The sequence below is a fragment of the Meriones unguiculatus genome, chromosome 17, assembly GCF_030254825.1.
Source record: "Meriones unguiculatus strain TT.TT164.6M chromosome 17, Bangor_MerUng_6.1, whole genome shotgun sequence".
Classification (NCBI taxonomy): Eukaryota; Metazoa; Chordata; class Mammalia; order Rodentia; family Muridae; genus Meriones; species Meriones unguiculatus.
In genome coordinates, this window is record NC_083364.1 from 17,516,564 (window position 1) to 17,541,739 (window position 25,176).

Sequence of the window (25,176 nt, forward strand, 5' to 3'; positions counted from 1 at the left end):
GGCAGGTGGAGGGTGGTGTGGGGGGGGAAGGTCACTGCATTAAACAAAACAAGCCAGAGCCAGGAAACAATGACCTCATGTTTGATCTTGTATATGAAATCGAGATGTGAAAAGCGGTGTGTGTGAGAAACGGAGGATGGGAAGAGAGAGAACCCCAACCCGGGATTGACAGCAGACCAAGGGGGGAAAGGCGCACCAGCCGAGCGCGTGATGAAGACGCGCTGCAAAGCTCAAGAGTGTCTAACATTTATGTATGGAGGGGAAAGAAGGAATGACGAGGGCGGGGGTGGGGTGAAAGATGGCTCGTCAGTGAGCCGGACACAGTTGTGATTCCAAGCCCTGTGGCCTTAGAGGGCACCTGCCCAGGGGTGGAGCCCCGCCTAGAATCCCCCAGTGAGGGGCCGGGGGCGTGGCCAGGCGGAGCCCCGCCTTGCATACACAGGGCCCGGGACTCCGTCCAAAACAAAACAAAACACTAAGGTTGAGACGCTCTTTGGGTGTGAAGAGAGGTCACGATGACCGCAGCCCACGCGGCGAGGACAGATGGATTCGGACCCTGGACACCTGTTGCCTGGCTCAGGCCCCGCCTCGCGCTGGCTGGCTGAGGTAGTCTGCCGCGAACAAGGGAGGGTTTCTTTCCCACCTTGAGCTTGGAGTTCTTCCCAGAATGATAAATTCCGGCGAAAGTGAGTGGGTGCATTCTCAGGCCATCAGTCAGAGCGGCATTCCGTCACTCTTTCCACAGTAAACCCCGCTGGTTCCAGAGGTAGGGCCCCACTTGTTCCGCAGAGAGCTGAGCCTGCCGAGAGCGCACACTCACACACACACACACACACACACACACACACACACACACACCTTCCCGAGCGACCCTGCCCTTCACAGGGGAGGTTTTTTCACATGTCTTTGGATCCTCATCATCAGCCTGTACCCTTGGCCACTGGGTTAATTCCGTTTCTGCTGCAGTGATAAAAGACCCTGAGAAAAAGCAACACACAGAAAGAGGGTGTATTTGGTTCTGGGTTCCAGGCTGTCACTTCAGGGTTGTCAAGGCAACAGGAGGTTGAAGCAACCATCAAGTCAGAGGACAAGCTCGCCAGCAAGCCCTCTGCTCGGCTTCTTTCTTAAACAGTTCAGGGGCCAACCTTCGTAGGAATCGGTGCCTCCTGGGGTGGGCCTGGCCTTCCCGTATCAGCTACTGTAATCAAGAGACAGGCTTGCAGGCGGGCCTCACCCAGGCAATTCTGGGCTGTGTCTTTGTCGGAGTCCTGTGGACTTGGTGTTGACCGTTCCTAGAAAGCCTGCTTCCTTAAAAGTAATCTTACAGCATTTATTTATTTACGAGAAGATGTTCCATTGGTGGCCATGATTTCAATCCAGGCTCTTGGGAGACAGAAGCAGGCGGATCTCTGGGAGTTCAAGGCCATGCTAGTCTTCATGGGTCAGCCTGCCGAACAGACTCACTCACGAGGGCAGGGGTGACCTGGGAGCTGGGTTACCTGACATCCCGCAGGGCGTGGGGGAGGACTCACTGGAGCTGAGCTGCTGTGGAGAGAAGCCCTGAGCCCAAGCTTCGTGAACGCCCTGCAGGCCACACGAGCCTGTAATCTCCCGAACGTCTCAGGAGTCTGTCTGCTCTCCCAGAGACAGAGCACACACGGCCGGGACCGGAGGACAGAAGGCTGGCCCCGAGTTGTCCCCTCTGGTCCTTCCCGACCTTTCCAGAGGTGACCTGATGACTGATGGGTCTTGTTCGATTTGGGGACAGCTTATGATTATTGTCTAGTCCAGGTGTGGAGGCCAGCATACCCCACCCTGCCTGTCCACATGTGTGGCAGAGACAGGAAGCTGGCACCCAGCACGGCTCACGGCCTGTCTCGCCTCAGGCGTGTTTGTGTGTGGAAGCCAGAGGGTGACAATGAATGTCTTCTTCAGGCTTCATTTTTTTTTTCAAGACAGGGTTTCTCTGTGTAGCCCTGGCTGTCCTGTACTTGCTTTGTAGACCAGGCTGGCCTTGAACACACAGCAATCCTCCTGCCTCCACCTCCCTGAGTGCTGGAAATACAGGTGAGCACCACTGCACCTGGCTTTGTTTTGTTTAACAAAAAAAAAGTAATAATAATAATTTAAAGCTTACTACATTTATTTATGTGGAAGCAGGGTGCACATGCCAGCTTTGGGTGTAGGGGACAGAGGACAAGTTGCAGGGTCAGTGCCCTCCTCCCTCCACGTGGATCCCAGGGATCAAACCCAGATTGCCAGTCTTGGCAGCGAGTGTCTTTGCGCCCTTAGCCATCTCCCTGGCCTCATTTGCTTGTTTAATTGTTCTTGATTTGATGACATTTGTCCGTGTGTCTGTGCGTGTGCCAGCCGGTGCTTTTGGAGGCCAGAGGGGCATCAAATCCCCTGGGACTGGAGTTACGTGTGGGCCCTGGGCCTCCGGCAGGGCAGCCAGCCCTTTTACCCCGAGCCAGCTCTCTGGCTGCCTCTGCCCCGTTTTGTTTTTGTTTTGTTTTTTTCTGAGGCCTTTAAACTTACAGCAATGCTCCTGCCTCCTCTTCCTGAGTACTGAGGTGACATGCTTGAGCCCCCACACCTGACAAATAGAAATTTGCTTACATGTCCCCAGGGAAAGCCTTGACACGGTGGAGACCTCCGGGCCCTGGAGGATCTAGAACGCTCAGGCCCCTCCTGCAGCTTCTGTGGCTGTACACCAGCTGACTGGCGCCCCCGGCTCCTCCCTTCAGATGTGGATGTGTTTGGGTTATCTTCTTGATCACAGCCCTCACCTAGAACCACGGAGAGTCACCAGCGGTCCATAGAATCGGCCATCCTCTCTGAGCAAAGCTTGTTTCAGCAGCACCGAGTGTTCGGGGGTCACACTGAGGCAGCACCGCGTTCCTTCAGGACTGAGTGGCCTTTCCTCCTCTGCCCACCTGTGGCCCGCGATGCCTCCAGCTTTGTCTCGAGGACCAGAGCCACCCAGAACATCCCTTTCTTGCTTTTTTTTTTTTTTTTAATATTTATTTATTTATTATGTATACATTGTTCTGCCTGAATGTACACCTGCGCACCTGAAGAGGTCACCAGATTACAGATGGTTGTGAGCCACCATGTGGTTGCTGGGAATTGAACTCAGGACCTTTGCAAGAGCAGCCAGTGCTCTTAACCTCTGAGCCATCTCTCCAGCCCCCCCTTTCTTGCTTTTTTATTTCTATTTTACGTTGGTTGTGTTTGCCTGTCTGTCTGTGTGAGAGTGTCAGCAGCCCTGCAACTGGAGTCACAGACAGCTGTGAGCTGCCACGTGGGTGTTACACATTGAACCCGGGTCCATCTGGAAGAGCAACCAGTGCTCTTAACCCCTGAGCCATCTCTCCAGTCTCTACAGCCCTACAGTCTCTACACTTTTTTCTTTTCTTTTCTTTTTGACAAGGTTTCTCTGTGCAGCCCTGGCTGTCCTGGAACTCACTCTGTAGACCAGGCTGGACTTAAATTCACAGAGATCTGCCCGCCTCTGCCTCCTGAGTGCTGGAACTAAAGGTGTGTGCCACAACCCCCTGGCCTAACTAACATTACTTTCCTAAACAACAACAACAAAAAAACAACAACAAAATATAGGGTGAGAGGGAAGAGGGTGGGACTGAGAGGTGAGGAGGGATGGGGCTATGACTAGCCTGTAACGTTAATTAATTGATTGATTGATTGATTGATTAATTAATGAAAAAAATAATAATTAGCCAGGCATGGTGGCACATACCTTTAATTCCAGCACTCAGGGAGGCAGAGGCAGGCAGATCTCTGAGTCTGAGGCCAGCCTCGTCTACAAAGCGAGTCCAGGACAGAGAAATCATGTCTTAAATAAAACAAAACAACAGAAATCTTTATCTTGCTTTAGCTATTTGTAGTAAGTGTTGGGGCAGTGCCCACAGAGGCCAGGAGGGGGCGCCGTACCCTGGCGCTGGAGTCACGGGCGGTTGTGAGCCTCCGTTGTGCGTGGTGGGAATCCAAGCTGGATCCTCTGAGGGGGGCAGCCGGTGCTCTAACCGCTGAGCCACCTCTCCAGCACCGGGTCCCCTTCTGTAGCCCAGGCTAGCCTTGACCTCTGTGTCTCCTTCCCCCGTGTGGCTGTGGTCCCCTTCCGTCATGGGAAAGCTTAGGCAGAGTCCTTTGGGATCTTTAGGGTCTCTGAGGAGCTGTTGGGCGGGTTCTGCAGGACAGCAGAGCCCGCGGGGGTGTGGCCTGCGTGTTTGCTTGGCTGGGGGGTGCAGCTGTCAGCGCCTCAGGAGCATCAGCCGCTTCCGGAACCCTGCCCTGTTTTCTCTGCTCCTGAGCCTTCCCGGCAGGAGACCCCGTGGCCGCCCCCCCTTTAAAACTTCCTGCCACTTCACTGGCCGGGTGGGAGGGACAGGAGGTCTTGGCTGATGTCACCCAGTGTGACAGCCTGTGCAGGGCAGCCTTGCCACTTACACAGAGAGCAGAGAGGGAGCCCGTCCAACCTGGAGCCAAAGGCTCAGTCCCCCCCCAACCCCAGATTGCTACCCAGGTGAGCGGCTAAGGCCATGGTCTCCCACAGGCAACCACAGGCCACAGTAGGTGGTGGCTGAGCCAGCATCACACCCTTTTCCAGCCTGCACTCGCTCCCCGCCTCGCTGTCCCTGGTTCACCCCTGCACCGCCGCCGGTCAGAGGGCTGAAGGTGAACAACAGCAGAGAAACGTCAACCTCCGAGGGAGCCGAGCTGTGGGTGGCTGCCAGCAGCCCCAAAGACCACCTCATCTGCACCCCAGATCTGCGACACGCTCTCCACTGTAGTATGAAATATTGATGTGCAGGGTGAGAAATTTTGCAGGGGGGTCAAGCTGAGGGATCCATCCTGGACCATTCAGGGCGCCCTGTCATCAATCGGGTCGAGGAGTCAGGGGGGTGGAAGGCAGCTAGACTGGAGACACTGCAATGCTAGCTCTGAAGGAGGGGCATGGAGCTGTGTGCGGGCCAGGGTATGGGGGGCTGCTACGTGCTGTGGTGGGGCAGGGGTAGGTACTCCCTGGAAGTACAGCACAGGCCTGGACTACAGCCGAGGGATGCCATACTGAAGCTCTGATCCCACAGCTGTCGGGGAATAAAGGGTCTTTCATTTTGTAGGTGCTCGGTTCCAACCCAGGGCCTTTCTACCTGGGATCACCGAGCCCTGCTCCGAGCCCCTTACTGGGCAACTCCAGGCAGGCAGGAAGTGTGCCTGTCTCAAAACAAAACAGAAAAGCTAGGGTGGAGCTCGGTGGGTGGAGGGCTCACCCAGCACCAAGGAAGCCTTGGAGGCCATCTTCAGCCCTGCAGCCATCACCTGTGGCCACACCTGTCCTTCAGCCCTGCGCAGAGTCTGCCAGGCCTGAGCCTGGATGCTCCCTCATCCTGGGCGGCGGGGACAGAGCCCGGCCCATTGCAGCCTCCTGGAACCCCGGAAGGAAGGGGGTGTGGCTGGCTGGCCACTGTCCCTTGAAATCCCTGAGGGGTCCTGGCCAGAGAGAGGAAAAGAGTTTGGAGTCCAGGCAAAGGAAACGTGAGCCTTTTATTATGGAGGATTCACCCGACCGTGACCTCATTCCACACAACACGAACACTGTGAGGGCGTGGCACATGGGGGGGGTGTTAAAATCAGAAGTTAAAAGCGACCGGTGTCACAAAGCACAGGGAAGGAGGAGGAGCCAGCCCTGGAGCAGGGTGAGGGAACAGGAAGGCTGTGTCAGGTCATGTCTGTGTATGGCTTCCAGTAGGATGCAGCCTCCCATCCTCCTTAGCTGGAAGTCCCTGCTGGTCGCCCATGCTGGAGTAGGTCTGACTCCTCTTTCTCTCTTTCTTCTTTCAGACAGTGTCTCTATATCCTTGGCTGTCCTGGACTCACTCTGTAGCCCAGGCTGGCCTCGACCACAGAGATCCGCCTGCCTATGCCTTGTTCTGCTTGCAGTGTCCCCAAGCTGAGGCAGGGCTCCGGTGGTCATAGGGGTCACAGGGACCATGGGGGCTCAATACAGGGGCCACGGATGTCCCACCTTTCCTGGGAACACGAGGCCGCTCTGTCCTTGATGGGAGTCACTTGGGGAGAGGGCACTAGTGGCCTGGGCACGGGCGCTGACTTGAGGTTTGTTCCCGGAGTGGGGGAAGGAAAAGCTGAGAGCAAACACGACTGGCCAGGCTGGCCACCTCTCCGAGGGGAGCGTCGTGGCGGGGGCTGTGGGAGAGTGCACTGAATTCTCTGTTTTTTGAGACATTGTCTTGTGTAGCCCAGACTGGCCTTGAACCCATTATGTAGCTGAGGATGACCCTGATGCCCTGATCCCCCTGCCTCCACTTCCCCAATGTGCCCGTGCCTGGTTTCCGAAAGCTGGGGGGGTGGAGCCCTGGGTTTTTTGCATGCCGGGTGGGTGCTCTGCCCACTGGGCCACAGCCCCAGTCTGCAGAACCTGCTTTTTCTCTCCTTGCTGTCCCCTGACAGTCTGGCTGGGACATGCACCCCGGGACCCCAATCCCAGCCTAAAGCAAGGTGGCTGTCGTCTTAGGGAGACACTGGTTTTCTGCTCCACCCACACACGTTTGGGGAAGCAGGCTCCCCAAAGGCCTGGCTCTTCCTGGGTAGCAACGGGGAGCCGATGCACGGAGGGGCCTGGCCCTCACCCTGCACCCTCTGGGAGCCAGCCCGCGGAGGGGGCAATGGGGGCCCCTCTTAGCACCTGCAATGTCTACCCGAACTCATGCCCCCGTGGAAATGGAGTCTGGGGCCTGCCACCTTGCCTAGGAGGTAGGTTGTGCCTGGAGGGCTGGGAGATGAGCCGGGGTGTGCGGGCCCCATTCACCCTCCCCGTGGGCTACTTGGGCAACTGTCCGTGGACCAGCCTGGCACAGGCTTCTGGAAGCTGATTCCCATCAGGGCCACAGGGCGTAACCGGAGCAGCTCGCTTTCTGCTGCGCGGCGGGAGGGAGAGGTCACGGGGACTCTGGAGCCCGAGGTCCCCCTGCTGCGTGGGGTGCCTCTGAGGTCAGGCTGCAGGGCGCACTGGCACAGCCAAGCCTCCTGTCCTGACACCTGCCGCTATGGCTGTCACCCGTGGGGGCGGGTCCCTCGGCCAGGTGTGCAAGCCCGGGCGGAGGCAGGAAGAGCTTCAGTTCCGGGCCAGCCTAGACTCTTAGACCAAACAGGGGTACAGGCCTGGCTCGGGGTTGGGGCCCACCTAGATGCCCGGGGCGTGGCCAGGGGTGGAGCTTCTGCCTAGAGTCCTTGAGTGAGGGGCTGGGCGTGCGCGTGCGCAGAAGCGGAGCCTCCGCTTAACATCCTCCCCACCCCCCTCTCTGAGGGCGCAGGGCACAACCGCTCCACAGTCCTCACCCTGAGGGTCTTGGGTTGAGTTGGAAAGGGTTTGATCTAGGCAGGAGGAGGGATCTGGAGACCCACGTGGATGCAGAACGCCATGACGCCTTCTCAACAGCCCCAAGACAACCAAAGCTGCACTTCTGCCCTCACAATCACCTGGGAAACCGGGAGAGAGTGGGGAGCTGCCGGCGCCCACCCGGGCCTCAGGCTTGGGGGGCAACATCACACACTCGGCCGCACCAGCAAGCGCTCTGTGTGCGTGGAGACCTGGAGGTCCGTTTCTGGAATGGACCAGGTCTCCGGAGAAGGAAGCCGCTGTGTGTGCACATGACAGGGCCACACGGGAGGGGGGGGCGCTGGGCAGCACAGCGCATTGTGTGTGTCCGAGGCGGAGCTGGCGGTCAGCGCCTGCCCTCCCCTGTCTAACTCAGCCTTGTGGTGGAGGCAGGGTCCCTCACTGGCCCCCAGCTCACTGACAGCCAAGACGGCTATCCCCCAAGCCCGGGGGACCCTCCCGTCTCAGCCTCCCGAGCGCTGGGGCACAGATGCGTGGCCGGCCCCTGGATATTTTTTAAACGTGGGATGAAGGGTCGCAACCGGGGTCCTCATGGCCGCCAGGCGTGCACTTGGCCTGTGGGCCCTCCCCCAGCGCTGACTACGGGAGCCTTAAGGACGGTCACCCAGCTCAGGTCCCCAGCGATGCCTGGCGGGAGGGGGCAGGGGGAGGAGGCCGGCACCCTTGCTAGGCCAGGCAGCCCGAGCCCCCGGCCGAGTCACACACTCCATGCCAGCCGTGAAGATCTGGGCATTCAGGTCGGTTTCTGTTCCTTCAGGAGTTCAAAGCGGGAGGGACACAAATACTTTTCTCACAGTAGAAATTGGAAAAGGCCTTGGGAGGGGACAGAGAGAAAGAGGACTAGAGGATTATGCAAGGCTTTTTGTCTTTGAACGGGTTCTCAGAGGCTGGTACACCCACCAGCAAGGGGTCGCTCCGGGCATGCTGCTCACAGTAGCTCATCAGCTCTGACGAGGCTTTAGAGACCTGTGTGGCACAAGGGAGGAAGAGAGGGAACCTCAGATGGGACAGCGGTCCCCAGCAGCCGCAGGGCAGGGAGAGGCCGGGTGAAGCCACACGCACGGTGGGGGGGGGGAAACACACACCGTGGAATGGTACACACTCACGAAAAAGGGACACGGCTCTGACACACAGGGCCTTTCGTTTCCAGTGAGAGGACACGCAGGGATTCTGAGGGCCTTTCGTTTCCAGTGAGAGGACCAGACACAAAAGGACACCCAGTGTGCTCGCCACAGCAAGATAGCTCTAGGAAAAAAAATGAACCCAGAGACAGGAAGCAGATCCGTGGCTGCTGGGGCGTGGAGATGGGATGAGGTGACGCTCCTGGGACAGGTCTTTTGGGTGAGCTTACAGTCACCCAGGGCCAGGGGCGTGGTCAGGGTGGAGCCGCTGCCCAGAATCCCTCAGGGAGAAGCTGGGGCATGGCTTAGAGTCGGTCCACGAACCTCCCACTTCATCACCGAGATGCGAAAGAAGCCGAAAGGGCCTCTCGGCATCCCTCACCGGAAGTTCCTGGCAACTAAGTAAGCTGTGGCTGGATTTCTGCCCCACCGCATCCACTCCCGCCCCACCCGTGGGAGCCGGTGGGGAAAGCCCTGCGCCTCACCGGACCTGGTCCATTAGGGCTGCTGGGCTGTGTCGGGCATGAGGCCACGTGCTGCGGCTGCAGCTTAAGATCATGGCCACTAATGGGCGGAGGTGGCACAGGCCTTTAAGCCCGGCGCTTGGGAGGCAGAGGTAGGCGGTATCCGAGTTCAAGGCCAGCCTGGTCTGCAGAGCGGATACAGGACAGCCATTAAACGCGGAGAATCCCTGTCTGGACAACGAAACCAGACAAAGATAAGGTGCCCCCTGTCCTGCCGCTGTCTTGTTTTTCTGAGTCAGGGTCTCATGTAGCTCAGGATGGCCTCAAATTCCTGTGTAGCTGAGGCTGGCCTTGACGCCTGATACGCCTCCGCGCAGGGAAAACCGCGGGCCTTTGAACACTCGGGTGTAGATCTGCTTGGAAATGTGCCCTCCGCGATGGACAGAACAGCCTGCGAGGCCTCCGCAAGGCCGGCGTGGCACAGGGCGCCCGGGCCCTTCCCCGGGGTCCGCCCAGCTCTCTAGGGTTCTCACGGAGACTTGGGAAGGGGACGCAGAAGCCCAGAGCCCGTGAGGTGCCCAGGCACAGGACCATCCCCGTGTCACCAGCAGGCTGGCCCCCGACCCCAGACAGGGTGAGGGGGACCATAGAGCGCCCCTCCCTCTCGCCAGCTCACAGGGAACCGCTTTAGCCAGGCAGGGCGCGCGCCACCTCGGGGATGCTCTGCCTGAGCAGCTCTGTCCAGCTCGTGGTTGGGCCCACAGACTTCCTGTGAGGTGTCCTCTGCTCGGCCTGGCCTGAGCGCGGGGTTCTGGGGGCTCCCTTTCCAGTGAAGGAAGGTCTGAATGCGCTGAGGCAGGGGAATAGTGGTCCTGGGGCCATGTTCCTCAGTCTAACACTTGTATTTGGTGGTGCCAGCGATGGAACTTAGGGCCAGCTGCAGGCTAGGAAAGTGTTCTGTCCCTGACCACGCCCCCAGCCCTCACTGGGATAGTCTAGGCATAGGCTCCACCCTGACCACGCCCCAGCCCCTCACTGGGGTATTCTAGGCAGAAGCTCCACCCCTGACCACGCCCCAGCCCCTCACTGGGGTATTCTAGGCGGGCTCCACCCTGACCACGCCCCAGCCCCTCACTGGGGTATTCTAGGCGGGCTCCACCCTGACCACGCCCTAGCCCCTCACTGGGGTATTCTAGGCGGGGCTCCACCCTGACCACGCCCCCAGCCCGCCTTTTCTTTATTTAGTACACAAATTAGTTTTGTTGCAAGAAATGAACACCACGCCCAACGGTGCAAGCAGCTAGACAGCCATCTACTCCCTTCCTCTGTGTCACCCCTGCTCCCGTCTGTGGTAACCAAGGACAGAGAGCACTGTGCAGAGAGGGTGACAGAAAAAGCCGCAGGCTGTGGCGAAAGGCATGCTGGTCACGCCGTCCCGCCCCAACGGCCACCTGAGTTTCTCGGCCCCACACATGGCTGTGGCTGTCTCTCCTCCTTCCCCACCCCTGGCCCAGCTCACCTTGATGCGTTCTATCCCTGCTTCGATACGCAGCTGCTCCACCAGCTTCCGGGCCTGGGCGACGTTGTTAGTACCTGACATCATCAGCCATGAGCGTGGGCCCCGCGTCTAGAGAGCTGGAGGGCACAGAGAGCCATGAACTGCTGCGCAGACCCCGCGAACCCTGACCCTCGGAGGACTGCCCAGTCAGCCCAGCTGCTCAGAGCAGGGACAGGCCCCCAGCTCTTGCCTCTGCCCGTCCCTGGGGTGGGGTGGTAAGGGCCCGAGGTCACGCCGACTCAGGGTCCCACCAAGATGATGGGGACGCAACCCGGCTCTGTGGTCATCCCGGCCCGCCCCGAGACCCTCCCTCTAGCCTTCCCTACGGTCATGAAGTCAGTCATCAAACAGGTCTAGAGCATCGTGACCGTCACGGCCTGATGAAAGTACACCTGTCTGTCTGTCCTGAGCTAGAGAATTCAAGCTGAGGCCCGGATGGCAGCAGAGCCGGTGGCCTGGGACTGGACATGGCCACCAGGGTGGGCCGGGCCAGCACGAAGTCTTCGATTTTGGTTCTTGCAAGAGGGTCTCTTTAGACAGCCCCAGCAGTAGAGAGGGATCTGGGGACAGACGCCAGGGCCTGCACAGTTCCAGACTCTCTCCTGCTGAGTCCCACCCTGGCCCCTCTTTTCCTTTGTTTATTTCTGTTTTGTGTGTGGGTGAGGCTGTGTGCAAGTCACAGGATGGCCTGCCTGCAGGAGTGGGTTCTCTCCCGGGGTTCGAACCAAGTTTTTTCCAGCTTGGCAGCAAGCATCTTTGCCAGCTGAGCCATCTCAGTGGTCCTAACATTTTATTGTTTAAAAACATATCCGCGTATGTTCATCTGTTTGCATGCACAGGTTCATGTGCACGCATGTGCGTGTGTGCGCGTGTGTGTGTGTGCGCGGGCACGCGCTCGCCCCTGTGCACGCATATGTGTGGATTTGCATGTGTCATGGCATCCAGGTCAGAGAACAGTGTGTGGAAATGTGCTGCCTCCTTTCACCTGGGTCCTCGGCCTTAGCAGCAATCGCTTCCCGGCTGAGGCCTGCTGCCAGCTTGCCTGCAGGTTGTGAAATGTCACCTTGAGTAACGCCCAGTGGAACCACTTCATGTCTTTTCATCGAAGCTCAGCATGAGCTGACTGCCCAAGAGTCTCCCTGCGTAGCCCAGGCTGGCCAGACAGTCTCAAGGTCTGGGATGGCAGGCTTAAGTCTCATCCAAGTCCTTCTGCCCTGCCTGACTCTCTGGGGCGTGAGCAGACATACAGCTCCTGGGGACAGAGTAGCCTGAGCCTTGGTGTGGGCTGCAGAGAACTCGCCCATCGGGGCTTCCAGGCAGGACACGGATTCCTCTTGAGCTAAATATAGTTGGGTAGAGAGAACAAGGGCCAGGCCTCAGCCCTTTTCCTGAGAAGCTGGAGGGCAGGGGCTAGCCCTGCTCAGAACCTGTGCTTGTGTGTGTGTATGTGTGTGTGCGTGTGTGCTCACGTGAGCCTGCTGCATCCATGTAAGCAGGCGTCTGAGTGCAGGTGTGTGCGAAGAGATAGAAATGTGAGCGGGTCAGAGTGTATCCTCAGGCGTGTGCCTGAGGATCTCTAGAGATAGGCGCACAGCATGGGCATTTTATTGTTTAAAAATACCTGCCTATGCTTGTGCACGTGTGTGAGGCTGTGTGCACGTGTGTGAGGCTGTGTGCATGTGTGTGAGGCTGTGTGCATGGGCTCAACTCAGGAGCCACGCCCCCAGCCCTCACTGGGGAATTCTAGGCGGGGCCCCGCCCTGACCACGCCCCCAGCCCTCATTGGGGAATTCTAGGAGGGCCCTGCTCGCTCATGTGTACACACATCTCGGGAAGTCACCAGTACGAACATGGCTGTGTCGGTCCACAGCGCACGTCCGGACATGCCTGTTTTGTCTTCCACGGTTTTCTGGTACACAGCTTTGTTGTTCTCACGGTGTCTGCTGACCCTGAGCCGCGGCTCGGCAGGCTGTCTCGCGCTGTCCGGGCCGAGGTCTGTGTCACCAGCCCGCGCCCTGACTCAGGGCTCAGCCATGGCCCCCCACAGGTAGCAAGCCAGTCAACAGCCGCCGAGCCCGCGGCCGCTGAATCAGGAGCCACAGGCTCTGCAAGTAGCAGCCTGTGGGACAGACCTGCAGCCAGAGCGGGGCCTGCAGAGCTCCGGGCCGGGGCCTCAGTCTCCGGGTAGCAGCGGAGAAGTGGGGTGTCACGTGGGGTGATTTGGGGAGCTGGAAAGCCAGCGCTGGTTTAGGCAGAGATACAAGGCTGCCTCACAGTGCTGGAGACCAGGCTCAGGGGAGCCCTGAGGTCAGCAGAAACCAGGAATGTGGGACCCCCCCAGCCGGGTGCTGGGCATGCTGCCTCTGCCCGTTCTATGCCAGGGATCCCCCAGTGTTACCTGGGGCTTGGGCGGCCACGCCACTCCCTTTTCTGTCATTCTACAGACCCCAAGAAATCCTGTGCCCATGGTCGCCGGCCATGCCGAGGCCCACATGGAACCCCACATGCTGAGAGGGAAGAGAGAGGCCCCAGAAGCTGGGGTTCCCTGGGTGAACATTTTTGGGGCTCTACTGGGGCAGACATCAGGCAGGTGAGGCTGGGTTCTGGAGAGCTGAGAGGTGTCCATGGCCTCATACAACCCATCCTGACAACACTGGAAGGCAGAGGCCAGCCTGGTCTACACAGCAAGTTCCAGGATAGCCATGGCTACACAGTGAGACCCTATCTCAAAACCCCTAGATAGACAGACAGATAGATAGATAGATAGATAGATAGATAGATAGATAGATAGATAGATGAGGGAGGGACGGTGGCCACAGGAAGACAGGGTGAAACAGAGGAAGACAGAGAGACTGGCCTGACAGTCACCCAAGCAGGGCATTGCTTCATGTCTCCACTCTAGCGCTCAGGAGGTGGAGGTAGAGATGATCAGGAGTTCAAGGTTACCCCTGACCAGATTATGAGTTCGAGGCAGCCTTAACAACTTGAGACCATGTCTTAAAAACAAGCACAAAAAGAAAACAACCAAAGCCAACCACTACCAAAAGCCAATGAGAAGAACTGAGGAGAAAGGGAGGCAAGGTGACCGTCTCGTTATAGCCCTGGCCGTCCTGGAACTCACCCTGCAGACCAGGCTGGCCTCAAACTCAGAGAGCAGCCTGCCTCTGCCTCCTGAGGGCTGGGATGAAAGGGGTGCGGCCCCTGTCCAGGGAGAGCGACCCTTCGTGGACTCCCTTTAATAATAGGGTTTCCATTAATGGCGAGACCCTTCCGGGGTCACAGGGAACAGAAGTTTCAGAAGTCCATGGCCTTGTCACCAACCACCAGGACATGGGCCGTTCCTGCCGCCCCTGCGTCACGGTGGCTGACCTCATGAACTCTGGAGCCACTCTTCATTTCTGTTGTAGGTCGAAAGGCCCAGGACTGGACTCTCCCAACGTCTGTGGCCTGGCCTCCTCCTCCCACCCACGCGTGCACATTGTCCTTTCTCATGACTGAGTAATAGTCCATCGAAGGCAGAAAGCCAGGGCCAGAGATGACCCCAGGGAACGGTGCTGCTGAGCCTCAGAGGCCGAGTTCAAGCCCTGGGACCCAGGCGGATGGCGAGGACAGAGTTCCTGGAGTTACCTGAGCTCTGTGCATATACCCTGGTGTGCCTGCGCACTCACACACCGTCTCTCTAGAGCCTGTCGTGTTTCTTTGTTTCTGAGACAGTCTCATGTCACCTGGGCTGTCCCCAAGGTGGCCCCGTGTAGCCGCGGATGACCTGACCCTCCTGCCTCTGCTCCGCAGCGCCGAGGGATGACAGGCAGGCTCCCGAATGGAATGTTTTCCTCTGACAGTTCCAGACCCGGGTGACACAGCCCCACCCTGCACAACAGCTGAAGCGATGCTCCTCCCTCCCTCCCTCCACGCGCCCGGGCTGGGACCCACAGTGGGACCCACAGGGCAATGGGTGCAGGGGGTCCCTGAGAGTTCAGGGCATCCTGGCCCAGCTCACCCCGCCCGCTGTTGGGACAGTGTTGACTCTGCTCGAAGGGACAAAGTCTGGGTTGGGAGAACTCCCTCCTCAGGAACCCTGTGACCCCACAGCTCTGCAGGTGAAAAGGACACACAATGAACTCTGCTGATTTTACAGCTCCGAGGCTCATGGCCGGAGCCTCCAGCCAGGCTCAGCCTCATCACCAGAGGCTCCGCTTGTAGCCCAGTGGGTGAGGTGCTTGTAGAATACAAGAACACACCTAGCAAAGGATAGGAAGTTCAAGGCCAGCCTCAGACACATCGCCACTCGTGCCCCATGAGTCTCACGTCTCCACAGAAATAATAAAAATGTACACAGCCCCTCCCTGCATACGAAGGACACAGCCCAGCGAGGGGAGACGACGGCGGCTCGCAGGCAGCCTCGGAATGCTCCTCGCCCCTCTCTGGACACCTCATGGGAATCTCCAGGTCCCTGACCCAGGGGAAAGGGCCTGAGCGGCTGCAGCCATGGAGAAGGCCGTGCTGTCCAGATCTGGGTCAGAAGTCAAAGGCAGCAGAGCCACGAACAGAGGTGGCTGCCGATGCCGGCCAGGGAGTCCTGAATGTGACCGGGCCGGTTCTCGGCTTTCTGTTGAGAAGCCGTGGACAGCCCATGGCCTCACTTCTGTCCAGTCCAGAGGCTGTGAGAAGTCACCCCCTCCTCGGGCCCCAGAGGGCCCTGGGAGAAGTGAGGGGGCCAGGCTGACCCCAGCGGGCAGGGTGCTTGCTTGTGGCTCGGTTGACACAGTGCTCGCCTAGGTGAACGAAACCTTAGGCCCCAGGCCCAGCACTGCATAGACCTGGTGTGTGGCATGCCTGCCGTCCCAGAACCGGGAGGTGGAGGCAGAAGGATGAGGAGCTCAGGGCCAGCCTGGGCTACAACCTCTTTCTGTGAGCCTATGGTATTGAGTCACTTCAGACTGCTTATGAATCATTGCAAACGCCTCCCCCCGAAGCCCCGTACATAACGCTGGCAGAGTCCACGGGACGGCCAGGTCCTGGGGTGTAGTGAGGGTGTCGCAGGTCTGTGCAGACACGGCTCGGGGGAGTACTCTAGAGTCCCCTCTTCCCCATGGCCCGGATTCAAGAACACAACGGTTGCTTTGAGATGGGGCAACGGGTCCCCACCTGTCCTTCTGCGCCCTGCCAGGAGCCTGTGACCTTTCTGAGGCATGTGGACTTTGAGGAAAATACCTGTAATTGTCACCTTGCATAATATGGTCAGGTGACGCGCTGAAGCCACCTGTTTGGGGACAGAGAAGGAAAACATGGACTGGAATGTGCTGTGGGGAAGGGGGGGCATTAATGGGGTGGAAAGTTCCCAGCCAGGGGGGTGGGAAGGATGACTCAGCCGGCAGGGTGCTTGGACTCAGTGGGCAGGGTGCTTGTAGCTCAGTGGGCAGGGTGCTTGTACTCAGTGGGCAGGGTGCTTGTACTCAGTGGGCAGGGTGCTTGTAGCTCAGTGTGTAGGGTGCTTGTAGCTCAGTGGGAAGGGTGCTTGTAGCTCAGTGGGCAGGGTGCTTGTACTCAGTGGGAAGGGTGCTTGGACTCAGTGGGGAGGGTGCTTGAACTCAGTGGGCAGGGTGCTTGGACTCAGTGGGGAGGGTGCTTGTAGCTCAGTGTGTAGGGTGCTTGTAGCTCAGTGGGAAGGGTGCTTGTAGCTCAGTGGGAAGGGTGCTTGCAGCTCAGTGGGAAGGGTGCTTGTAGCTCAGTGGGCAGGGTGCTTGTACTCAGTGGGAAGGGTGCTTGTACTCAGTGTGTAGGGTGCTTGTAGCTCAGTGGGAAGGGTGCTTGTAGCTCAGTGGGAAGGGTGCTTGCAGCTCAGTGGGAAGGGTGCTTGTAGCTCAGTGGGAAGGGTGCTTGCAGCTCAGTGGGAAGGGTGCTTGTAGCTCAGTGGGCAGGGTGCTTGTAGCTCAGTGGGCAGGGTGCTTGGACTCAGTGGGCAGGGTGCTTGTAGCTCAGTGGAAGGGTGCTTGGACTCAGTGGGCAGGGTGCTTACCCAGCATGCTGAAGCCCCAGGCTCCATCTCCAGCATGGGGCATGGTGTTGAAGGACAGTAATCCAAGTGCTTGGGAAGCAAAGGTAGGAGAATCAGGAGTTGAGGGTTATCCTTGTCTTCCTAGGGAGCCTGAGGCCAGCCTGGGCTACAGGAGACCCTGGCTCAGGTAATGAGGAAGGCCATCACAATGATGGTGAAGGGATAGTCTGGAGTGGTGAGAATTTCTGAGACCTGGTTGGTCTCAAACTCCTGTGTTGGAGCAATCCTCCTGCCTCAGCTTCCCAAGCAGGCACTGTCTCATTTGTGTGTGCATTTGTAGAGACAAGACAACCTACCTAGACCTGGAGCCGGCAGAGCTCACGACAACCAAAAAAGCCTTCACACATAATTGTTTCTATTGTTCACATTTTTACACATGCACACATGGAGGTCGAAAGACCACTTTAGGGAGTCTGTTCTCTGAGCAGGACTGGACTCGGGTCGTCGGGCTTAGCAGCAAGCTCCTTCACCACTGAGCCCTCTCACTGGCCCCTGTTCCTCTCCTTTCCAGGCAGGGTCTCATGTAGCCCAGGCTGACTTCGAACTCCCTACGTAGCTGAGGATGACCTTGAACCCCTGACCTGCTGGGTGGAGCCAGGGTTTCAGCATGCCAGGCCAGTGTTCTGTGCTGAGCCTCGAGTAACCCCACCCACCCTGTGTGGTGCCGGTCATCCCAAATCCTGAGGCTGCGGCAGGGGGATTGGCACAACTTTGAGGCCAGCCTGGGACCATCAGTGATATCGAGGCTCACAAGAAAAACAAAACAAAACAAAACAAAACAAAACAAAACAAAAAACCCACAAAGCTTTGTGGACTTGCCTGAGCTGGACTGGCCTCGAACTCACTGAGATCCTCCTGCCTCTGTGGAGATTAAAGACATGTTTCACACCTGGCTAAATTTCGTTTAGAAACAAACAAACAAAAAAAAAACCCACAGCAGCCGGAAGGGGCGTGGGGTCCCCGGAGCCGCCCTGTGGGTGCTGGGGACCGAACCTGGGTCCCCTGCAGGAGGACAGGCTGGCGCTCTAACCGCTGGGCTATCTCCCCAAGCCAGCAGGTCTGAGAAATCACAACCTTCTCCCTCCTCCTCTTCCCCTGCTCCTCCTTCTTCTTTCCCCCCATCCAAAACAATGACATTCAGACGCAAACTCCGGGGAACCTGCGCATGCCGGGCATAGCTCTCATAGCTGGGACACTGCCACTCCCGCGGGCTGGGAACGCACGCACGCCCCTTCCCTCCCGCCGCCTTCTCCACGAGCGAGAAAGTCCCGGGTCAGCTCGGAATGCCGCGTCAGGGGACAGGAATGTGGGGAATGCGGCGGCGGTGTGGGGGGGTGTCCCTCCAGGTGGGGGAGGACCCCGTGAGGTCCTCCCTGGCTGCAGGCCCTGGATCCGGGGCCAGGAGGGGCCTGGGCTGGCACCTTCCCGCGGGGAGTCCCACAGCCTCAGGCTGCTGTGGCCCTGGGGGTTCCTGGCACCACCACCCCCCGCGCTCACGATGCCATGCGGTGGATGTGGCAGGAGGCGGGGGGCAGGGGAAGGGGGGAGCGGGGCTCTATCCTCTGCGCCACGGAAGCCAGGCCGGGAGGATAGCATCCAAGGTCAACCAGAGTGAGCGTGGGGGGCTGGAGAGGTGGCTCAGAGGTTAAGAACACTGCCTGTTCTTCCAGAGGTCCTGAGTTCAATTCCCAGCAACTACATGGTGACTCAAAGTGAGCATGAGGCCAGCCTGGGTTACAGGAGACCCTGTGTTTAAAAAGCCTGCACTGGGAACCGGCTGCCTAATGCAGAGAGAGAGATCAGGGCAGAGAGAGAGATCAGGCCTGGGGAAGGCTGACACCAGCGCTGGACCTGGGTCCCTGGGGAAGGCTGAGGACACCAGCGGGTCCAGGGTGCGTGGGCCGGGGGCTTCCAGGCCTCCTGTATGGGCGCAGAGGGGGCGGGCCCTGTCCCTGACCACGCCCACCCGCCCTGGGATTCTGGGCGGGACCCCGCCTGACCACGCCTCCCGCCAGCTGTTTTTTTGTTTTTTGTTTTTTTTTTTTTTTTTTTTTTTTTTTTTCCCCCTTTACGTTCTAGTTCACCCGTCCGGCCTTGAACCCAGGCTTCCTCCCAGCCTCCTAACCCAGGCCGACAGGCACCGCGCCTCGCTCCCGCCTTCCTGCCAACAGCCAGGAATCTGGCTGACCCCTCCCTCCCCGGCTTCTCGTGCCGCCTGCCAAAAAAAAAAAAAAAGTTAAGAAATAAGTGGAAAACGAACACAAAACACAAGAAACGCGCGAGGCGGGGCGGCGGGAGGCAGGCTCCCAGCACAGGGTGTTCAGAGACGAGCCGTGTTTACACGCCCGGGTCGGGAGCCAAACACACCAGGCGGGCGGACTGCGGCTGCGCAGAGCCCGGCTTCCGCCCCCTGCACCTGCGCCGCGGAGGCGCGCGACCGCCGCGCCCCGCTGCGAGCACGGGGCTCGCTGCACACCGACCCCACGCTCAAAGTCCCCGTAATGACTGCACGCCAACTGTATACGCCAGGACAGGATTGCATGTCCCCGGGGCATTTGCACAGAATCCCAGGAATGGGGCATGAGGGTAGGAGTGCGGGGTGGGGGGGGGACTGGGGGTGATTGCAAGTTTCTGGGTCATGGGATAGATTGTGCTTGGATTCGGGCTTCTTCTTCTTTTTTTTTTTTTTTTCCCCAGGAAATTGCCAAACTGCTTTCTGGGCAGCCGGAACGTCTCCTCTCTCCACCCGTGTGGCCCAAGTTTATTTTTCCAATTTAGTTGTGCAATTGTCTGCGCGGCTCCTTTAGCTCCTGGCCTGGGTTCATTTAGTGAGATTTGACCTAGGGTCTCGCATAGGGGTGACCGTGACCCTCGGGGGCACCGGGGACACAGCGGACACTCAGCTCCTGGTATGGTGTGGGTGAGGACAGTGTTCCCAGCACCAGGGGCCCTCGGCTCAGGCTCCGTGGAGAAGGTGAAGGCGACAAGCTGGCCTTGGCCGTGAGCAAGCCCCTGAGGGGTTGCTAATGGTGCGCCCCCCAGCAGCTAGCATGGGGGACCCCCGCGGCATCCCCCGGCCTCCAGCACCCACGTTGACACCCTCTGCACCGCAGGAATGCCACCAGGCTTTCCCCCGCTGCGAGGATTCATCCAGCCTGTGGCTTCTCGGGGTCACTCGGGGGCAGGGCGTGGGGTTGCCACGTGATGACAGTGCGTGACCTCACGACAGGACGGGGGGCACATTTCCGAGGGAAACCAGTGACCCAGATGAAAACAGCATCTTGTGACTCTGTCAGCCGCGGCCCCTTTGTTCGCGCTAAATGGGTCCCTGTGTGGCTATATTTAGAAAAGGGCCGAAGAATAGTGAGTGAAATGTCCACTGGAGGCAAAAACAGACTGGCCGGCAGGCCCCCGCTCCCGGCAGAGCCCCGAAACGAGCTGACTTGTGATGACAGAGGGTGACACAGAGGAGGATGGGGCTGTCACCTCGGTGACAGGAAGCAGAGAGAAAGGACCACTGTTTATCCATGTGGCCCTAGGTGGGGCAGCGGGTGGTGGCCTTTGGTGCCCTCAGGCTGTGAGTGTGTGTGTGTGCGTGCAGGGGGAGGCTGTGATCATGTGAGAGTTCGTAAGCTTGTGCACAGTGGCTGGGCCAGGACCCAGGGCCCCGTGGCTCTGTCACCCACCCTCAGCTTCCCGGTCCTGAGGAAATGTTGTCACCCTGGATCAGAGCCAGGGCACGGGGCAGCGCTCGCTCATCTCGTGAGCCTGGATCCCCTGGGCTGAAGGGAGGGAGGCTGCAGAGAAGAGAGGTCGGGCCTGGGAACTTGACAAACTTGTAAACATCGCACTGAAGCGGTCTCCCCTCTATGCGCGCGGCCCTTTACATAGTGCTTTTACACACTCCTACTGTAACTGCTCCGAGAACTAGGTAAAGCCTGTGGCTCGGCAGAGCTGGGGCCGGCCGGAGCCCGGCACACCCGCTGGAAAGCTGAGTCCCCACGGCGGCGGCTGGCACCCCAGTACCTGGAGGCCTCAACTCCCGTGGCTTGTGGCCTCTTCTTGCCTTGTCTGGGCCATGGGCATGGACCCTCCTGGTCTCCCTGCCTCGAACCATCTATCTTGTCTCCCTCTGACACTGCTCCCTGGGTGACTCAGGACGGCCCAGGTCAGCTGTGTGAGCTGACGGGCACCCCCGGCCTCGGACACCAGGTGTAGTGTTTTGGGGCTACCCAGCTCCAGCACATTCTAGAAGCTGGCATCCAGAGCTGGCACCCAGCGGCAGGACGAGGGCCCAGGTCCGGGGAGCCCATTGACAAGAGCTGGAGCTGATGCCGTCCCTAGAGCCAGGATGGGGGCTCCCTGGGCCCCTGGGCTCCCTGGGCAGAGCTGGGGCTCAGCGGGATGCCATCAGGGCATGGGCATGGTCTTGATTTTGCTGTGTGGGAGGGGAGGCCCAGCCAGGGAATGGTCACCTTGCTGAAGCGCTGGCCTCCGGTGGACATGGGAATCCAAACACTGCCCTCCAGGGCTCGGATCTGGACTCAGTGTCCCTCAGGGGAGGAACTGACACAGACACGGAGGGCTGTGGCTCCATGAGGGCTTGCCTGGAAGGATCGAGGCCCCAGGTTCCATCCCCAGGACTGCGAGAGATAAACAACGGGCTGTGGAGACGCTCGGTTAGTAAGATGCTTGCCATGCAAGTGGCAAGTGAGCAGTCACGAGTTCAAATCCCAGCACCGGCAAAACATCTGGGCGAGGTGGGTGGGGGGCAGGGCAGAATCGGGAGGGTCCCTGGAGCTCCCAGGCCTGAGTCTCATGCCTCAGTGAGCTGCAGGTTCAGTGAGACCCCGCCTCAGAAGATATGGTCCTCACCGGCCCACCAACTCCCCACACACACACTCATACACAATAGAAAAGTGCTTTAAGAGTGGCCGGGATTAAAGACGCATGAAGTTTACTGGCTGCTCTTGCCAAGGACCTGCGGTCTACTCCCAGCACCCACATGTCTCCAGGAGACCGACGCCCCCTTTTGGCCCCTGCAGGCACTGCACCGCAGGTAACCGCTGGTGGGGAAGGAGGCTGAGCCTCCGTCCTGTCCCCAAATGGATGAAACAACCTGGGGCTTGGGTGGTCCTTTTCCCTTTTCTTTGTGGTTTGTTTGTTTGCTTCCCGGCTTTCTGGTTTTTCCAGACTGTGTAGCCCTGGCTGTCCTGAAACTCACCCTGTAGACCAGGCTGGCCTGGAGCTCAGATCTGCCTGCCTCTGCCTGCTGGGCTCACAGGCCTGTGCCACTGCCACCGCCAGGCTCCAAAATATCATCGCTCACACAATCCTAATCCTTGTCTCCAGCTCCTGGGAATTCAGAGAGGCCGGGGCCTGTCAGCAGCCTGGGTGACACAGGCCTGTCACAGGCCTGTCACCCAGGGCTCCGGAGGCTGAGGCAGCAGGGCCCGGAGTTCCAGACCGGGCTGCCCGAGATGCCGTCATAAACAGAGAGAACAAGACAATTAGAGAGGAACAGCTTTCTTCTGCGGGGGGAGGGGGGAGGGGGGCCCAATCTCGCATTGGCATTATTCTACGCCTGTTGCTGGAGCCCCCTCCACAAGGTCAAAGGGCACAGAGGCACATGCACCGGCTGCAGGAAAACAGAATTCCGGGCGCCTGAGTGTGCACGGAACCCCGGGGAGGGCTACCGCTTTGATGTCAGGCGCATGCCAGGAGGGTGGGGAACCAGAAGTTAGGCTCAGGCCTGTGACGGGGACAGATAGCCGAGAGGTGAGGGGGGCCCAGGGGCCGGGATCCATCGGGGGCCAGGGCAGGGTGGGGTCCAGCGTGAGGGAATCAGGGCACATGACTGCAGTAGGGGGCTCTGGCAAGCATTGGGCACACACACACACACACACACACACACACACGTAGATGCATACACATATGCACACACAGATTTGGGAATGGAACCGAGAGCCAGAAGGACAGAGAGGCTCCTCACTGATGGTGGCGCCATCCCTTCCCTGGGGGTTCTAGGTGGGGGCTCCAGCCCTGGGGCCCAGCGCCAGCTTATTTGGTTGGTTTTGGTTTGGTTTTGGTTTGGCTTTCGGTTTTTCAAGACAGGGTTTCTCTGTGTAGCCCTGGCTGTCCTGGAACTCAGTCTATAGACCAGGCTGGCTTTGAACTCACAGCAATCTGCCTGCCAATGCCTCCCGAGTGCTGGGCCGCTGGCAGGAGCCTCTCCAGCCCTCTTCTCAGCTTTTATTTTGGAACTAGGGTCTTGCTCACCGTCCCCCAGGCTCTATTTTGTGTGTGCATCTCCCCGGGTCTGAGCTCTCTCCCCAGGCCTAGGCTGGCCTTGAATTCACTGTGCAGCCCGGGCAGGCCTTGAACTCGGGATCCTTCTGCCTCAGTCTCCTGGGTAGTGGAGCTGACAGGGCCGCCTCACACACTCTCTGGTGGATGCTGGGTGGAGCCCAGCTGGAGTGGGGGGACAGGGCTGTTGTCCCCTCAACTCTCAGTGGCCTGATTCAAGCTGGGGTCCCTGGTGGGACTCACTCCTGGCGAATCGCACCCTCCACCCTCGAGGCTGCTTCTGCAGTGGGCTATCCCCTGTGTGGCCCCACCCAGCCGGACTTCCTGCCCAGCTGGGGCTGGTGGAGGCTACTGCCCTGGAGGCCGGCGATCCCTGCCAGCCGCCCCAGCCCCTCTTCCTTCCCAAACTGTCCATGTTCTCCCAAACCAACAGGTGGGATGGAGGCGGAGGCCGGCTGAGGGTGGCGGCCTGCACCCTCCTCTGCCTGGCATCCTGGGCACCGAGTAGGTTCCCAGCCCCCGCCCACCCCGTGCCTCGAGCTCCCCATTCGGGACCACCACACGTGTCTGCAGACATCACTCGGGTCCCTAGGATCATACAGAGTCAAGGCATGCAGGGCTGAAGCCCCGGGACATGTCAGCCATCTTGGAGGTGATGCCTCAATGCTTAGAGGTGGGTTTTTATCCGACACCCTCAGATCTTCTGCAGGGTGACCCCGAACGCGGGCTCCCGCGCGGGGACCCTGCACCACCACACTCAGGCTCTCCTTGCACTTTTGAGACGCTCTCTCGGTGTGGCCCTGGCTGTCCTGGACTCTCTGTGGACCAGGCTGGCCTCTGGTTCACGGACACCCCCCTGAGCGCTGGGATTAAAGGTGTGTGCCCCTCGCCGCAGAGGAGCTGTGGCTGCTGATGGATAGCGCCGCTGCAATTTTGAAAGGGCACATGCCTGTGTCCCTGTCACCCACATGGAAGGCGCACCCTGCCAGGGCCCAGGAGATGGTTCGGTGGGTAAGATCCCGGGCCCTGCAAGCAGGAAGACCTGACTGAGTCCCCAGGCATGGCTGTGTGTGCCTGCAAACCTAGAGCTGTGGGAGGTAGAGACGGAGCCTCTCGGCTACCCGAAAGGGCCCGAGGTGACTGCGTCTCCTCAAAGCGACAAAGCTTGACATTCTCAGGTCTCCTAGCGTGTGAATCTGCACACGAGTGCGCGTACCACACGCGTGCTCACAGGCCCACCATCACCTGCCCTTCAAGGTCCCCAGTCCCTTTTGCCAACACGCACCGCGATGCTGCTGCTGTTGTCATCCCCAGTGTTACGGTAGCCCCTTTAATCCCTGGGGACACCCCAAGTCCCTCTCTGGTTCTTGGAAGCTCAGCCCAAAACCCTGCAGCCACTAAGCTTTCTTCTGCTCACCCTCACCTCTGACACAGTTTAACGCACCAATCAGGCTCTTTAGATCTTGGCAACAATGAAACAGACCAGAAAGGGAAACCGTCAACAGGAGATGAGATGTTACTACAATTGTAACAAAATCACAACGCAACTACTCTTTGTGGTTGCTGGTGAGGGGAAAAAAAGAATTAGTGTCCAGCTTGGCAGCAGGAGGCAGAGGCAGGTGGATCTCTGTGAGTTCAAGGCCAGCCTGGTCTACAAAATGAGTCCAGGACAGCCAGGGCTACACAGAGAACCCCTGCCTCAAAACAAAACAAATTAGTGTCCAGTACAGTGGCTCCTGCCATTCCAGTGCTCGGGAAGCTGAGGCAGGAGGAGAATCATGAGTTTGAACCGGCCTGGGCTGCAGAATAGCGGTATCCCACTGAGGAAAAGCAGGCGAGCAAGAAAGCTACCTGCCGCAAGCGTTACACAAGTGAGGCTTCCGAAGCCACTGACGGAAGGGCAGCAGATACCAAGGGGCGACACTGGACAGGAAAGCCCTCATCGGGCAAGCTGGTCACAGCATTTTCCAGTAGCCCTTAACCCGGCCTGTCCATGGTCTGAGACTCGGCCTCACTGCGGAGGCCATGCAGCCGGGCGCTCCTGTGCCAGGCTCCTCGTTCCTCCATAAACAGTGGACGGGGAGCGCCAAAATAGTCCAGTATTTGCCTCTGCTTCGTGGGAGACAGAGCGGGGCGGGGGTGGGGCACGGCAGACAGCCCCCCACCCTGTCCCTAAGCGAGGGCTAAGTCAGGGGCTCGTGCTTTGGCCCTAAGCCGCCTGGGTAAAATCT

At 59.1% G+C, this 25,176-nt stretch overlaps 1 protein-coding gene across 1 annotated transcript in view; it reads right to left on the reverse strand.

Moving 5' to 3' along the window:
• Nucleotides 1-5,546: 5,546 nt before the first annotated feature.
• Nucleotides 5,547-25,176, reverse strand: part of Gng7 (G protein subunit gamma 7) — a 57,259-nt gene continuing 37,629 nt past the window's right edge. The window contains exons 3-4 of the mRNA XM_021648895.2: nucleotides 10,543-10,658; nucleotides 5,547-8,404 (exon numbers count right to left, since the gene is read on the reverse strand). Coding sequence (XP_021504570.1) covers nucleotides 8,279-8,404; nucleotides 10,543-10,626 — 210 coding nt within the window. The 5' untranslated portion in view covers nucleotides 10,627-10,658 and the 3' untranslated portion in view covers nucleotides 5,547-8,278. The remainder of the gene's footprint in view (nucleotides 8,405-10,542; nucleotides 10,659-25,176) is intronic.